The sequence below is a fragment of the Asparagus officinalis genome, chromosome 6 (assembly GCF_001876935.1).
Source record: "Asparagus officinalis chromosome 6, Aspof.V1, whole genome shotgun sequence".
NCBI lineage: Eukaryota > Viridiplantae > Streptophyta > Magnoliopsida > Asparagales > Asparagaceae > Asparagus > Asparagus officinalis.
The window spans coordinates 5,319,893-5,336,078 of record NC_033799.1 but is presented as its reverse complement, the minus strand read 5'-3'; the positions used below and the strand labels follow the sequence as shown (position 1 = coordinate 5,336,078).

General features: G+C 33.8%; 2 protein-coding genes across 4 annotated transcripts; both read right to left on the bottom strand.

Moving 5' to 3' along the window:
- LOC109844630 lies at positions 325-6,407 on the bottom strand. 3 transcript variants are annotated; one of them, XM_020413743.1, is made up of 7 exons: positions 5,858-6,403; positions 5,512-5,759; positions 2,227-2,324; positions 2,043-2,067; positions 1,827-1,947; positions 1,595-1,729; positions 325-1,068 (listed from the first exon to the last, which is right to left on the bottom strand). In XM_020413743.1, exons 2-7 carry the CDS (start codon positions 5,675-5,677, stop codon positions 864-866), a joined length of 750 nt encoding a protein of 249 aa, XP_020269332.1. In that variant the 5' UTR covers positions 5,678-5,759; positions 5,858-6,403; the 3' UTR covers positions 325-863. The 3 variants fall into 3 exon arrangements, with proteins under 3 accessions (XP_020269332.1, XP_020269331.1, XP_020269330.1); XM_020413742.1 differs by having other exon boundaries at positions 2,227-2,303; positions 5,512-6,407; XM_020413741.1 differs by having other exon boundaries at positions 5,512-6,405.
- On the bottom strand, positions 10,775-11,968 carry LOC109846481 (RING-H2 finger protein ATL3-like). The gene has a single exon (XM_020415729.1). It carries the CDS (start codon positions 11,704-11,706, stop codon positions 10,906-10,908), a length of 801 nt encoding a protein of 266 aa, XP_020271318.1. The 5' UTR covers positions 11,707-11,968; the 3' UTR covers positions 10,775-10,905.

The window sequence follows — 16,186 nt, the reverse complement described above, 5'->3', positions numbered from 1 at the left end:
ACATGCTTACTTATGGAAGTACTCAATTGTCTGCATAACGATTCAGTAGCTTATTCTGGTTTTGTTGCAACTGCAATTTGTAGTGGGACTGTATTTTGCAAAAAGACAATAGTGGTCACACATTTTTTTTGTTATTTTTGCAGCATTATTTTTGCAGTTACAATCAGTAAAAAAAAGGTCCCCTTTCTCAATTACAAAAAAAAATGCATTTTCACAAAACGTTTGATGAGTGCCTCTCTATTCATAATTGTAAATACAAATGGCGTCTTTACCAAACCACACAACATCAGTTACACCAAAACCTGAAATTTCTATATAAATTTGTTTCAGATCATTGTAATCTCATAGAAATTGATTTATAATTGAAATAGTTTGCTACAATGAACTAAAGAACATTTTCAAGAGTGTACACTTGATGTTTTGACTTGCAATACAACTGCATGATTAGCGTCTCTCCCTAAGGGCCTGTTTGGATTTGTAGGGGGTGAAGGGAAGTTATGGGAAACTGAGAGAAGGGAAGGGAATGGAAGGGAAGGGAATGGAAGGGAAGGGAGTTCTCTTCCCCTTGGTTACACCCCAATTTGGGAGGTAACAAATTTTATACTATTTGGGGGTGAACCAAGGGGAACTAGGGTGAATTAACTTCACCTCCTAAGTGTTCCCAAACAAGGTGAATGGAGGTGAATGGTTCCCCTAACTTCCCTTCACCCTCATTCCCCTCAATCCAAACAAGCCCCAAGGTAAAATTTCACGTATGTGTTCTGCAGTAGCATTTTATTCTACTTTTCTAAATATCCTCTGTACATAGTCTTTCGTCGTAATTCATTTGAACATGGGAAGACTCTTCATTGAGAGGAGAGCTCCTATGACACTACCAATGAGGCTAAATTCTGCTCTACTTCTTCCCAGTCTTTGACTCTGGTCACAAGAGGGTGTGAATCAACGGTATCATTCTTGCACCATGGATATGAATTGTAGTAGTCGAAGAGGAGAACTCTGATACCAATTTCAGCACATTCTAGAGCATATCTAGGGTTGTCATCGATCAAAACTTGAGCTCCTAGAGATCTGCAATACGAAACTGAGATAAGTTTTTCGAGGCAGCACTAACTTCTTAACTTTGCATGACTTAGCGAGGGGAAAAGTTCAAACACACTTACTATAGTGAAATTAGTGACAATTTTTATTTTCCTACTCGAGAAAAATTAAGCTTATTTTTAGTCAACGGCTTGAATTCAGCAAAATTTCTCATGTAATAGTAATAAAGTTCACACGTGCAATGTGTTATTACTAAAATTATACCTATACAATGCTGATTGCATTGTTTGGACAATATCAATCAATCAAATAAGAAAGGTTTTGGACCCTGGTTTAGTTACAAAAATCAGTACCCAGAAGAAAAATGAAGGAAAGAAAAGAGGCAACCCTCAAATCAAAAAAATACGGCAAAATAAATAAATAAATAAATAAATCAAATGGGTACAATTTAAATTCACGTGGGTCAGCTAGGATAAACAAAAGTGCCAAACCCAACCTAATCTGAAAATGGCAAGGTGTTAAAAATGAAATGAAAGGAAAAGAACTCTAATCATACCTGCAAATTTCAGATTTAGGCTTTGATTTCCCATCCAAAGCAAAATGGTTGCCAAAATGAATCTCTTGAAAAAGACCAGGGTAGTGTTGCTCAATCCACTGTAGTGTATGATCTTTTATCACATTCTGCCGAGATCTAACAGAAGAGAAGGTATTCCAGTCGGGTGTATAAATTTTTCACTAGTTGTGAAGAACAAAGAATTTAACAAATATAATACATACAAGAAACTTACGTCACAACAGAAAGATTACAAAATGAGGACAGCTTATGAAGAGTATCTCTAGCTCCTGGAATGGGATGAATTCCAGATGTGAAATAATGAGTTTTAAAAAACTCATGCACTCGGATATCAGCTGCCAAAAAGAACAAGAAACGGCTTATATGTGAAATATAATATGACAAGTAGGCAAATGACAAGGTACAAAAGGTATTATGGATCTTACAGTACCTTCAGCTCGAGAGCAATTCCATATCTGCAAAAAAAAAAAAAAACTGAATAAGCAATCGTGCTTTGCAAATTCAGACGTCACATAACCAAAATTCATTAAAAGGACCAAGGTGGGAAGCTAGAACAAGCTTCACTACAAGCAGTCTTTAAGATTTAGAGACTTCATTACTTAACAGAAGCTTACCCTGAAGAACTCATATACGTAGTAATCCGACACAGTGTGATTCAACGAGTATCTGTCAGCAATGAATTTGTTCAATGCTGCAAGAAAGCTTCCAAGAACTGAAAATCATTTAGTAACTAAGAAAAGCATTCGAGAGCAGTTTACTCTACAATTACGTCACCACGATGCTTGAAACATTCATAATGCTTTATGTTTTTTGTGAGAAAACTACTCAAATATTGACCCTTAGTGATACATATTGAGATAGTAGTTTGTTTCTTAAAAAACGTTAATTTTGTGCATAATAATGAAAAGAAAAGATATAGAAAAAAAATCAGCTAACTTATTGCTCAGATCCTGACAATAACAAGCTAATGGCAAACTTATCACTTTAAGATATAAGAAATTCAACAACAATAAAGACAACATAGTCTCTACAGTATACGCACTGGAGATGCAAGAAATGAAAGCATCCCAATTTCCAGATTCATACATGAACTCATAAAAGAAACAACTTGCGAAGGCTAATATTCAATGACCAACACGAGTGTCTTACTTGATGGCAGACAGCGTGTTGGATACAACCCTCTAAACTCTAGACGTGGGGAAGTATTTTAGTGTCATGCACGAACGCGAACACAACTCGTGTAGATACACTATTTTGGTAAGAAACTTAAAATGGTAATTGATCAATATATCGAGTAGCTTTTGTCAAAAGTAGGTTAGAACATACATCTTGTACTCCATGAAATGAACAAAGTTTTATGTATTTCCAAGTGATGGACATGGATGGGCATATATGTTATAGTTAAACATGTTGGAGATGATAATTTTTAGACTTTATAAAATGACCAATTTAAAAGTAACCAGTAGAAATGAGGAAGAATTATGACAGATCATATTAGATGATATTTTACAGAAAGAAAACTCATGAAACCGGGCCTCAATGATGTATACCATTTTCATTATCCAAACAGAAAATGGACTTTTTTTTTGAGTGAAAAAACCTAGACATGGTTGAAAGAATCGTAGAAGCAGTTTATGGCAGAAAGAATAACTTCATAAAACAATAATTTTTAATCTATTTCGTCATTTAATGCAATCGTATCCAAGGTTTTAGATATTGGTTATTGGAAATATATCAGATGACCAAAATTCATATCGGATCCCGGTTATCAGGAATATTTCGGGGATAAGTAGTAAAAATCGGAATGTCATGTTGGATGGTCAACACATATAATATAATGTCCTAAAACATAATCTAAGCACATTTAATGAAATATCGAGAGAAGGTCTTCGAGAGAGGTTGTTGATAGAGGTCTTTGAGCGAGAAATTTGCAAGTGATTTGGGGAAAATGACAGTGGAGGCAGAGAGAATTAAGGTTGCACGATGAGCGGATGCGAAACAGAATGTGATAGCATGACTTTTGTTTAGTGGATGGGCATTGGATATGCAAAAAAAAGGGTTTTTGCCTCCAAACTCAAACCGGTTCACTTAAACTATAAATTGTAGAAAATCGAGCGATTTTTAACCCAGAAGAAATCGACCGATTTATCAGATTTACACCAATATATCGGGACAAATCGGCCAAAGTGATATGCGATAAATTTTACAAAAATCGCATCGGCCATGGCCCAAACCCTATATATCGGCGATAAATCAACAAAATTGACCTATTTTTAAAACATTGATCATATCTAACAACAAATTTTAATCTCAACAACAATTAGCAAGAGGCTAAATTATACTGGACCCTCCTGAAAATGTTAGGCACTAGGACCCTGCTTCACATTTTGATGGAGCTGTCGTCTGGATTAGTTTGAGTTGAGGAGGTGGGTGACAAGTTCTACAAAGGAGGGTGATGAAGAGAAGAGCAAAGAAGGAAACTGGAGAGCGGGTTTGCACGAGTCAATGCAAATAATGGGGAGGAAGAGGAAGGATTCAGCTCAAATCACTCTCCATGTGAAGTTTTTCTTTTCTTTTTTCGTTTGGCAATTTGTTACTGAAGGTAGGAATGAGGATGTTTTGTCATTTTCTTTTGATTCATCAAACCATAATTTTCTTAATCCATCAGTGAGAAAATAACTTTAGACTAGTCCAGGAAGTTCTTCGTCAAGTTTAATAAATGATGGGTACCAGAAAACAAGGCTTAAATGAAGGGTTTTGTAATTTCCTTAAACATATAAAGGTACTTCGTTGGTAAGACCTAAAAGGTTAAAAGGAAATAATATAATTAGAGTAGCCCATATAATGCTTAAGTCAACACCGCCTGACCCTGATTTGAGCAACAATATATGGTAGTCAAATACTAGAAAGCATTTAGATCCTTTTACCATGTGAATTGAGCCCCTCAACAGGGTGCAGAATGCTTTAAATGCTCCAATAGGTCCCAAAGATGTAGGATGATATGCTGTTATTAAGCATTAATGTGATGACATAAAAGTAAATATATAATTATTGAGCATTAACGTGATGACATAAGTAACATATCGTTTTTGAGAATAAAAAAACTTTCATTATACATAGTACACTCAAGCATTCTGACAATGACAGCGGAATTTAGAGTTAGCATATTCCAACTTGCATTAAGGAACAGGATACAGAAACCATAGCCTAAACTGTATATAGATTTATACTTCAATATTTGTGTGGCTCATTGAATCAAATCAGGATGCTTTAAGTGAGGACTACTTTTGAAGGCATATGTGATTGAAGAGTATAACTGAAATTGAAGGGGACATTTTATAGGTCAGCTAGAAGATCCAACAAGGATCTATGGATCAGAATGTTGTTGGGCAGTTAAGAGCAACATCTACAAAAAAAAGTGTAGCTTCATAGGTTGTTAGAGGTCGCTCTTATTGAGGATAGAATGAGAGAATATTTGGAGATGGTTCAGTCATGGGCTATGAAGGCCGTTAAATGCACCTACAAGCAGAAGTGATGAGACTATAACTAACAGAGAAAGGAGACCTAGAGCTAGCCCAAGAGAATTTGGTTAGAAGTTGTTAATGATATGATAATGATTAACTTCGTGGACAAGATAGCATCAATGGGACCAAGTGGAAGAGTAGGATTCATGTAGTCAAACCCAAAATTTTGAGATAAATTCTTTGTTGCTGTTGTTTTATATAAACCTTCATCCTATTTGTATCCAATATTTACCTCAAAACCATATTGTCTGCAACAAAAACACGGCTTATCCCACAATCCAAACGCATGAACCAGCAATATCATAAACCTAAGGCAAACTAAACATACAAATTCTACGATGATGTTAGACTACTACGAAAGCTAAGAACACATACCTTCATCCACGTCAACAGCAACAACCATCTTCTCCGGTATCAACAGATTATTAGACCCAAGGGGCCTCCCATTCTTGCAAGCTTCATTTCCATTCACCAACTTCAACCCCACCTCGTCCCTAAGAATAGCACTCGGATCACGAACCAACTGGCGGTTAACCGCCATTGCACGAGCCTTTGCGCTCCCATCGTGGCGATCCAAGCAACCTCTCAAGCTCAACCCACATCTAGTATTGACACTAGAACCACTACACGAATCAAACCAAACCTTGCGGTGATTAAATCTTTGGTACTCATTAGCTTCACTCATAGAGCTGTACTCAAGAAACCTAGTAGAGTGCAGAACCTTGTTCAAAGCCATTGAACCCCAACTGTTCCACAATGAGTTGCAATGGTTTGAGATCAACCACAAGCCCTCCTTCCTCCTTAAAATAACCATGTGCACATTCCAAATACAAATGAAAGAATCCTAATTTACCGCTAAAAATCCTATTTTTAACCCTAAATCGATTGGAATCAGGAGAAAAATAGGGTTTAAGATGAAAATATGAAATGGGTATTCTTCAAATCGACTCAGAAGTGGAAACAACAGACACCCAACTACAATGATCAAATAAATTCGATTCTGATAGAAAGAAATCAACAAAAGAAAACCCACAATGTACGCAAACACAGAATCCCTTTATATGCTGTCGAAAAAGAGCAAAAAAAAAAGATTCTCGAAAAAATGGCGCAAAATTGGTGCTGCGACTCCTAGGAGGAGGAGTCGGCGGAAAGGAGAAATTTTTACAGGAATTGTTAATCGAAATGCCTTCGCCCTCCCCTTGTCTTTCTTTTCTTTTTTCTTTTTTTTTTAATATTTTTTTAAAGGGCTTTTTGAGGAGTGAAATTATCTCCGCCTATTATGGTGCCGTGATTAGGGGTGTGCAACGGTCGGTTCGGTTCGGTTTTTACCAAAATTTGAACAACCGAACCGAACTGTCTATAATTCAAAACCGAACCGAAATGTTGTAAGTCGGTTCGGTGCGGTTCGGTTCGGTTTGTTCGGTTCTAACTTCATCAAACTTCTTATCAAACAACGAACTGTGTTAAAGAAAAAAAGATATCAACAAAATAGGAGATTATGAAGCATTGAACACTGATATAATGATATTGTTTTCAACCCATAATGATTCAGAAAATGAGTTTAGGGTTTGAGTTTTTGACTCTTTGGGGACGTGTTGGATAGGTTTGAGATCAGAATAGATAGTATTGCACTATATTCGGTCGGTTCGGGTCGGTTCGGGTTGAAAAGTTTTCAAACCGACCCGAACCGCCCTACTCATAAAACCGATTTTTTCGGGTCGGTTCGGGTCGGTTCGGTCGGTTTTTTCGGTTTGGACCGAACCATGCTCAGCCCTAGCCGTGATCCTCTCAGAACGGTGGTGGTTTTCACCTTTCCCGGATGTGAACCCTTTCTGGGCCCCTCCATGATGGTATGTCTCAAATTGAATCAAGCCAGCCAATGATAAGTGAATCCTGGCCGTTCAATTGACTGGCCTCGCTTATAATAAGTGGACATAATGTTTTGCCTCCGGTAGGGTGAGCATTTAATTAGGGGTAATATCTGAGGAAATATCCGTAACCGTAATCGTTACAATACTGATATCGTTACTCAAATATATAATTAATAGGATATGGTTACACATATAGTTTTGTAGTAAAATATTCGTATCCGTAACCAAAATATCCGAATACATATTAGACATACTTTTACGATAGTTTCGATTATTAGATTATGAATTTGTGGTTAATTTTGATAATCAAGATGTCTAATCTTAACTTTTTAGTTATAATGAAGATATTAATGAACTATTTTGTATCACATGAACTATATTTTTCTCAATATTATCTACTTTTCTCATATCTATTTTGTATCAGTATGCATATCCGCTTATATATACGCATGTATATCCGTAACCGTATTCGATTTTACCGGATATGGTTATAAATTTTTTTTACCGAGATATATCTATATCCGTATCTGTATCCTAGATGGGTAAACGAATATGGATATGGTAAGCATCATATCCGAGCCATAGCCGGACCGAATGCACCCCCTAGCATTAATCTGTTTGAATCGATTAAACTAATGTTCAGCTTAACGAATTTTTGCGGTTCCTGTTCAGTTGTAAAATTTTCTAAAAGCTCAATTCGATTTTAAATAATTTCAGTTCTATTCGATTTTAGAATATCTCAATAGGAACCAGTCAAAACAACGTTTCATAATACATATTTTTGACCTCATATTAACGTTTCTTAATACATATTTTTGAACTCATATTTTGCTATTTTTTAGAAGTTCCTTACTTCGAAATTGCACCTTGTTAACGTGCTAAAATAACTTCATGAATTTCTGAGTTTTTCTAACCAGTGCCCAAGCGCACCAGGTAAAGGATTGAGATCCTCTACTAATAAGGAGGTTCCTAATATCTCCTAATGGGTCTTGGCCTTTGATTTATCAATCAAAGGCCAAGATCTCCTCAGGATGAAATCTTGGCATTTGATTGATAAATCAAAGGCTAATATCTATTTATTAGGAGATATTAGGAACACTATTTATTAGTAGAGGATCCCGATATCCAGGTAAATATGTACTTTATATTCTCTCTGATCTTCTCTCTCTCTCTCTCCCTCTTAACGGGTTGTCCTTGAGCATGCATTAGAAAAACCGTTATCCATCGTGTTTAACAACAATTCCAGAGGATATTCCCACAACAATGACTATCGCGACAAATAATAACAAGATGAAATTATTAAATTTGTGCGGAGAAACTCCCTCAAGAATATTGCTATTATTCCCAACCCATAATCCTCCACAAATGAGAAGTAATTTTTAACTTTTTGCAGCTGTCCTTGGGAATAAGGCATTTTCCAAGGGAATTTTCCTCGTGAATACTTAATTCTTAGTAGGAAGGAACAACATAATTTTAACTTTAGAGTGGAAGCATACTGAAGAAACACAGCGTAAGTGACAACTAAGGCCTAGAATATCCAAAGAGTATCAAAAGGGAAATACTATAAAGCTCACTATCAATTGTCAACTAATTTTAAAATGAGAATTGTTGCTGGCTGGATTACTATATAGTAATCCATCCTTTTTCTAAAAAAAAAAAAAATGAGAATTGTTTGTCTCACAAGAAAGAGGGATGAAGTAATAGTATGACATCAGTTTTCTTCGCTAATCATAATCTCAAGCCTAAAGTCAAATCTCTAGCAAACCATGGTTGAATGAGGCCTGGGTGATGAAGACTGACTTCTTTGAAGTCCATTCTTCCATCTAGAATGCATACTAGTCTTCATCAATTAATTTAGGAAAAGAAAGCTATTTAAGATACTCTAACTACAAATTGGCTACTTGTCGGAGCAAAGCCTGACATATGCTCAATTAAAAAGGAAAACAAATAGCATGGTTAATACATTGACAGAAAAATAGAACTTGCTTAGATCAGAATCATTTGTTCAGAGAATAATGAAAGGATTACTGCACAAAATCATATGTATAAATGAACACTATGAAAGTTGTAGGAAGAAGATTATCATTATGCAATCATTTAAATCCTATTCCTTCGAGGCAAGAAACTGAAAATGTGTGAGGTATGCACGCTAGTGAGCAAAGATACAATCACTTGTAAGCTTGTAGAACTAACTCATAAGTTTCTGTTACAGCTTGAGCCCTCTGTTTTGCCTTCATTTGTTGATTAAGTGACATGAGTTTCTCAGTGTATATTTTTATTTTTGCGTGATGGTCACCTAAGAAGGAAAAAGAACAATGAGCAAGCTCTATATGGACGTAGTTCACTAAGTAACAGGAACCACAATCACAATCTTAAAGCAAACCAATACAAGGAGTTACAAAGAACCAATCAACTCGAGATTAGTTTCATGAATCCATCCATTTAATGTCGTTAAGGTTAACTCAATATTTTTTGCACAGCAGAAATATGAAAGAAACCCCAGTTAAGATTTTGAGCTTTTGCTCTTGATAGCCAGGAATTTAACAAAAATCTTTATAGAAATTTCATAAGAATAAAGATGTTTATACACAATAACAGTTGTTCGCTAGACATAAATCCTTAAAAAAATTGATCTTACTGATAATTGAGTGTAATATTTTTTGTAGAAAAACATGATATTATCAAATACAACAATGACAACACCGAACAATTAACCCAAATTATGTAATTAGCTTATTACTTTATGTGCTTAAGACGAATTCTTAAGTAACTCTGTTAACTAGTTTACACATTTCCTTTGGGCAAGCAATGGTCTATGATAAGTGTCAAGTCTGATACAACATAGGCTACTTACATTCAGATGTTTATCATAAACATATATATATGCCCTAAATTTTAGCTATTAACTACAAATGTCAATTGTAAGAATCAGCTTTTTTGGAGGGGTGAAGCTTTGTGTGTTGTTTTAGGTTGTGATATATTCTACAATATTACCAGAAACTCTGTGAATCAAGTCTCTCATCATTAAGGAGCAGAGTGAACCAAATGTGGAGGTCTTGTCAGCTATGGAGCTAAAATTACTAGTTGAAGTGACACTAACTTCTGTTTATATCCCTCCCATTATGAGGAAGAAGCATTATTGCCAATGAGAAGTATTTATTCTACAATTTAAAGAGCTAGTCAATTCAACAATAATATAATTCTATTTAATGGTGAACTACAAAAATAAAAATCATAGCAATTCTCCATGCGCGCATAGCTACACAATGCATAAAATCTACAACTAGAATAAAAGCACAACATCAAGTCATGGTAATGAAAGAATCACTAAACAAGGTTTCAGAGGATGCCCAATTTTCAGCTAATAAATGACACACAGGGGACCTCCTTTCAAGGTAATGAGAAGCCACCTCTACACTTCCTCAACAAAATACTAAATTACATGAGAATAAAAATCAATTCAGGTCTCCATGTATCATATCTTGATCTAAAGTCTGTGTATATGAGTGGCTAAAAAGTTTGGTGGACAACTTTTTGCTATCCACTTAAATTGACACAAGTTTTGCTCTCTCTCTCTACAACCTCAATCATATTTTGAACTTCGAAAACAATTCTATTTTGCAACCTCAAGAAAAACATACCTCTATACATGTATATGCTTCTGGAATCAACATGCAAGAAACAACTGTGAACATTCTAAGCCAATGAAGCCAAGCCTTCAAAGTAATGAAAAGCAATTTCTCTACACTTCTTCAACAAATTAACCATCAAGAAATTTCTTTGTACATATTCATAAGTGCATCCATCTCAATGTATCATATCCACAACTATACTCTGGTGATTGGCAATATACCAATTCATCTCAGAACACAAAATCCACGACCAATTTTCATATTTTTCATGACCTACCATTAGGAGTTTTTGGAGTTAGACTACTCCCCTCTCCTTGCTCAATATCAACTTCCCTTGGACTACAGGAAGAACCAATTACCATCTTTCCCCTGCTCAATAACCTTCTCAAAGACCTCAACCTCGCAGATTTTGGTGTTTTCGCTCCCTCCTCCATTGGAGATTTCATCTCATCCTCTGAAAATCTACTCGACCTTCTCGGGATATCAATTACGAGCATCGAAGATCTCGAACTCTCTTCTTGAGGAACCCCATTACTGACTTCATCTTGGTTCCCCCAGAACAACACATTGGTAGGAAAATTCGGCAATTCTGTCGAATACCCACCCGCCGAAACGCTCTCTTGAGGTCGAGTTTCAAATGAAAACTCTCCCGTTACCGAAGTTCGGCAAACAGGGCAAGTAGAATGAGAATGAAACCACATATCAATGCATTCAACATGGAATCCATGATTGCATTTAGGAAGCAATCGAACTTCTTCTCCCTCGGATAATTCAGACAAACACACCGCGCATTCTAGCCCACCTTTGAACTCAGAGGGGTTGAACATCGAAACGGGGAGAGACTTCAGCACCTCGGCGTCGAGACCACGCTGAGCCGCTTGAATTTGGTCGGCGGCCACGAAGACGAAGCGTGCCCGGGAGCGTCGGAGGACAGCGCTTGAACCCATGAAGTACCTGGCGAAGAGGTAGAGGAAGAGGACGAAGATGACCGCCATGAAGAGGAAAACCACCGCTACGATCATCACCTGCATGCTTATGCTGGCCGCAGCATCCGCGGCCGTGGCCATCGGATTTAGGATATGGGTTTTGTAAAAGATTGGATTTTGGGATTTGGGTCGGGGAAAAGATTAGATTTTGTGGAGAGAGAAAAAAAATATAGGGGAAGGGGGTTTTAATATAGAGGAATGATGATGAGAGCAAGGAACTTAATTAGACCCCTGAGCCAAAATGGGAGAGGAGCAGGAAGGAGAGGGATGACCTCACGAGTGATGATGGGTCTTATTGAGAGTGGGTTTACTTGGAATTTTTTTGTAGAGCAGGGACCGGAAAAAGTTTCAAAGGGGCTGCTTTGACGCTAAGGGGCTGTTCGTTTGGCCATTTTTTTTGGGAAATCAAAGAATAGGAAACCTATTTCCTATAATATTTGTTTTGAGGTTGTTTGGTTGGTTTAAAAAAGAAAGAAATTGTAGAATAGGAGATAAGATGAGATGAGTTGTCAACTTATTATTGGATGATGTGAGTGATTTTAAAAAAAAATTGTTTTGAGGTTGTTTGGTTGGTTAAAAAAAATAAGGAAATGAATTGGAGGTATATTATTGGATGATGTTTTGAGGTTGTTTGTGTTTGGTTCGTTTTTAAAAATAGGAAAATAGATGAGATGAGATGAGTTGGAGGTATATTATTGGATGATGTGACACATACTTAAGGAAACCAATTTCTTGTTTTTTTTTGAGGAAATGGATGGAAAGGAATGTTTAATGAGATGAGATGAGTTGTCACAATATTATTGGATGATGTGTGTGATTTTTAAAAATGGGATAAGATAAGTTGTGATGAGTTGGATGATGTGACACATTTCTTGTGTTTGGTTTATTTTTAAATGTAAGAAAGGAGATGAAATGAGATGAGTTGGAAGATAAAAATAATATTTTATTAGATGTTGTGGGTGAGTTTTAGGGATGGAAATGGGTAAAAATATTATTTTATTGATTTCCTTGTACCGATTTCCTTTTCTTGATTTTTAGGAAACCAACCAAACGGGCCCTAAACACGGGGCTTGATTGATTTCTTGGTTGCTTCCGTGGGTTTAGTAGCTGCTGTTGGTCGCGGTTGCATACGTTGAAACGTTTCGTGGATTGTGTCAAACGTTTGAAGTTTGACCCGTACTTTAAATACTTTTAATTGCTTGATAATAGATTGCATGCGATGGTTATTTGTAGTTGATCATGTTTTCGAATGAAGCCCATTAAGTATAATAAATTGGGTTATTTGCAATATACTAGTTGAGATGCACGTGGTTGAATATCATGATTATTTAAATTGATAAAAATAGAATAAAAATAAAAAAAGAAAATAAAGTTTTTTGTAGGATTGATCGTCAACTCAATAATCTCTCTCTCAAAAAAAAATATTGTCATTGTTTCTTTTAACCTAGACTGTGGCCACGCGATCTACTATTTATGAATTATAAACACATTAATCTAGTACAACATCTCTATTTATTAGTATCTTGAAGTCTTCAAAAGATGGGTGATTATTCAATTCACAAAGGAATTTTGTATATGAATTTACTTGTAATATGTCCGTTAAACTTTTAGTTGTGGTTTAACTCATATTCACGTTAACTTTTAGTTATGATTTCACTCATATTTATATTATAAAATATTCCCATTTAATTTTATAGCTCATTCTCTATACCATAGAAATAAAACTAAAAGTATGAAGTATTATTTTCTTGCGAAATTAGAATAAGGAGATTATGATATATTTCGCCACGAGCTCTAAATATAATTTTTTTTCTTTAATGCAAGGTCCTTATCAAATCTTACCTCAAACGATGTGAATAAAAAATGCTATTATAACTCATTTGCCTAGGATAATTATATTGTATATAAGACATATAGCTCATCTGAATATCCACAGCTGCTAAGTGGATTTTGTTATTGTAAGAACAACATGTTAGAGGCTCATATTTAAATTTTTTGGCTCTATAAAGACCCAAGAATTTAGAGTGTATAGCTTATATATCGTAAAGAACATATTGGTTCATGAAGAATTTTCCCTGATAACGATATTATTATAACTATTATTATTATTCAGTACTGAATCAATTTTATTATATAAAATTATATGATCCTTTTTAATAAATTATAAAGTATATATATGGAAACCTCAATGCTTATAGCCAGTAGGTGGTCTCCACAATAAAGTATATATATGGAAACCTCAATGCTTATAGCCAGTAGGTGGTCTCCACAAAATAGGTTAACTTTACATTGTAGTTTGCTATTTGTAGTCAATGCTTATAGCCAGTAGGTGGTCTCCACAAAATAGGTTAACTTTACATTGTAGTTTGCTATTTGTAGCACTGTTGGCAATGTCATTAACTTTCCTCTTTATCTTATTATTCACGTTTTTCTGATGTAAGTTATCTTTTGTTAATCACTCAATTGACTATATTTAGTTTTTATAATATTAAATGTTAGAATACTTTTTTCTATTTTAAAAATGTTGACATTATTTTCTTAAAAAATATATACACATAGTAGCAACAGTATATACTTCAGTTTAACTTAAACATTGGCTTGAAACCATTTAGACTGAGGTTCTTTCTACGCTAGAATGATGATATAGTGATTACACAGTACAAAAGTCAAAGAAGAAATTTCTTCAAAGGAAAAGTAATTTAATATGTCAAATTAATAACTAATTTATAATATATACATGGGTAGTTCAAATAGCTATAGAAAGTAATGTGTATATCTTCATGAAAATTTCATAGTGAGTGGCCAACTATAATCATCCTAATTTAAGCATAAATAACTATTATTTTAGTTACTAATTTGATACTTGTAACTATAGAACAAATCTCAAGCAAAAAATAGAAATTAAGATTGGATTATCTTATAGGTAAATAAATAAATGTTATTAGAGCTCCTCTTTATATTAAATTTAAAAGTAATACTTTAAATTATTAAGCGCCAAATATTAGCTCATGTGAGAAAATAAAGTAATTTATGATCTGTATACATATATAGTCAATCAATCAAACATATTAAAATTATGATGACCATAGTCAAACTCAGGTGAGTTCACATTAAATATAATTTATAAAAATAGTACATTAAAGTCAAAATCTTTTTAACCACTATATAGATTGTTTGAAAGTTTTTGCATATAAAAATTATACTACCTAGGAATAGTGACGTGCACACTTAACTATGGCCTAATAATCTTAAGAATAACTTACTCTTCAATATCATTATTAATTGAAGTATCTATGCATTACACTAAAAACACAATGAAAATTTAGAAAACTACAAAATAAACACCCTCAAAAGTTTTAAAAATTGTAGGAAAATATCCTAAAATCTTGTAATTTACAAATACACAAAACTATTAAACATTACATTGAATTAAGGAATTATAAAAAATCATTAAAAATTTTTAAACTTTGGAGGGGTAATTTACAATGTACTAAATTTCAAATATAATAGATTTTCAATTAGTTATGTTCTTTCAAAAAATGTTATGGATAATATTGACCATGAAAAGTTTTTCCGAAACCTATATTTTTAAAGGGTGTATGATATTTTTTACAAAATTTTAATTTTCTAGGGGTTGTTAGTAATTTTACATATTTATTTTAATGTCTATAGGTTAGAAATTCTCATGGTATTTTTTCGTAAGTTATAAAATTTAGGGGCTTTTTGCAATTTTTTAAACTTATGGGCCTTTTCTACAGATTGTAAATTATTTATAGACTATTTATAATTCATATGCTTTTAATTTACTAATGAGTTTAAAATTCTCAGGGTGTTTTTTGTAAAATTTAAATTTCAAGGGTTTTTTTGTAATCTTTAAAACTTTAAGGATGTTTTGTATAAATTAGAAATTATGTATGGGATATTTATAATTCTTATATTTTTAATACACTGTTAGATTGGAAATTATCAGGATTTTTGTAAATTTTACAATTTTAAGGGTTTTATTTTGCAATTTGTAAAAAGTTCAACGTGTTTATTGTAAATTTTATAAATTTTTGGGGGTTGTTTGTGTTATTTGTAGGTTTTTAGTGTATTTATAGGTTTGAATTTTTAAGGTGTTTTTTATAAATTTTAAATTTTTATGGGTGTTTTTACAATTTTTAAAACTTATAAGATATTTTCTCCAAAGTCAAAAAACTTTTAGTTTCTCGCTAGCATATGTTTTTCAGATTTCTCACTGAATTGAAATAAGTAAAATTTATAATTTTTAAGATGTTTTAATAAAATTTTGAATTTGTAGGGGTGTTTTTGCAATTTAAAAAACTTAGAGAATATTTTTTACAAAGTCCAAAAATATTTAGGTGCTAGCTAGCATATGTTTTTTAGATTTCTCTATGAACTGAAATAAGTAAAGGATTTGAATTATATGAAATGTATTTCTTTTATCCAATAACATGTTAATTAAGTCTCATTATGAATAAGATAAATCATTTAGTTACCAATTCAAAGAAGATAGGATAATTAGAATAAATTAGGATAATAATGTAATATTTAAAAAAAA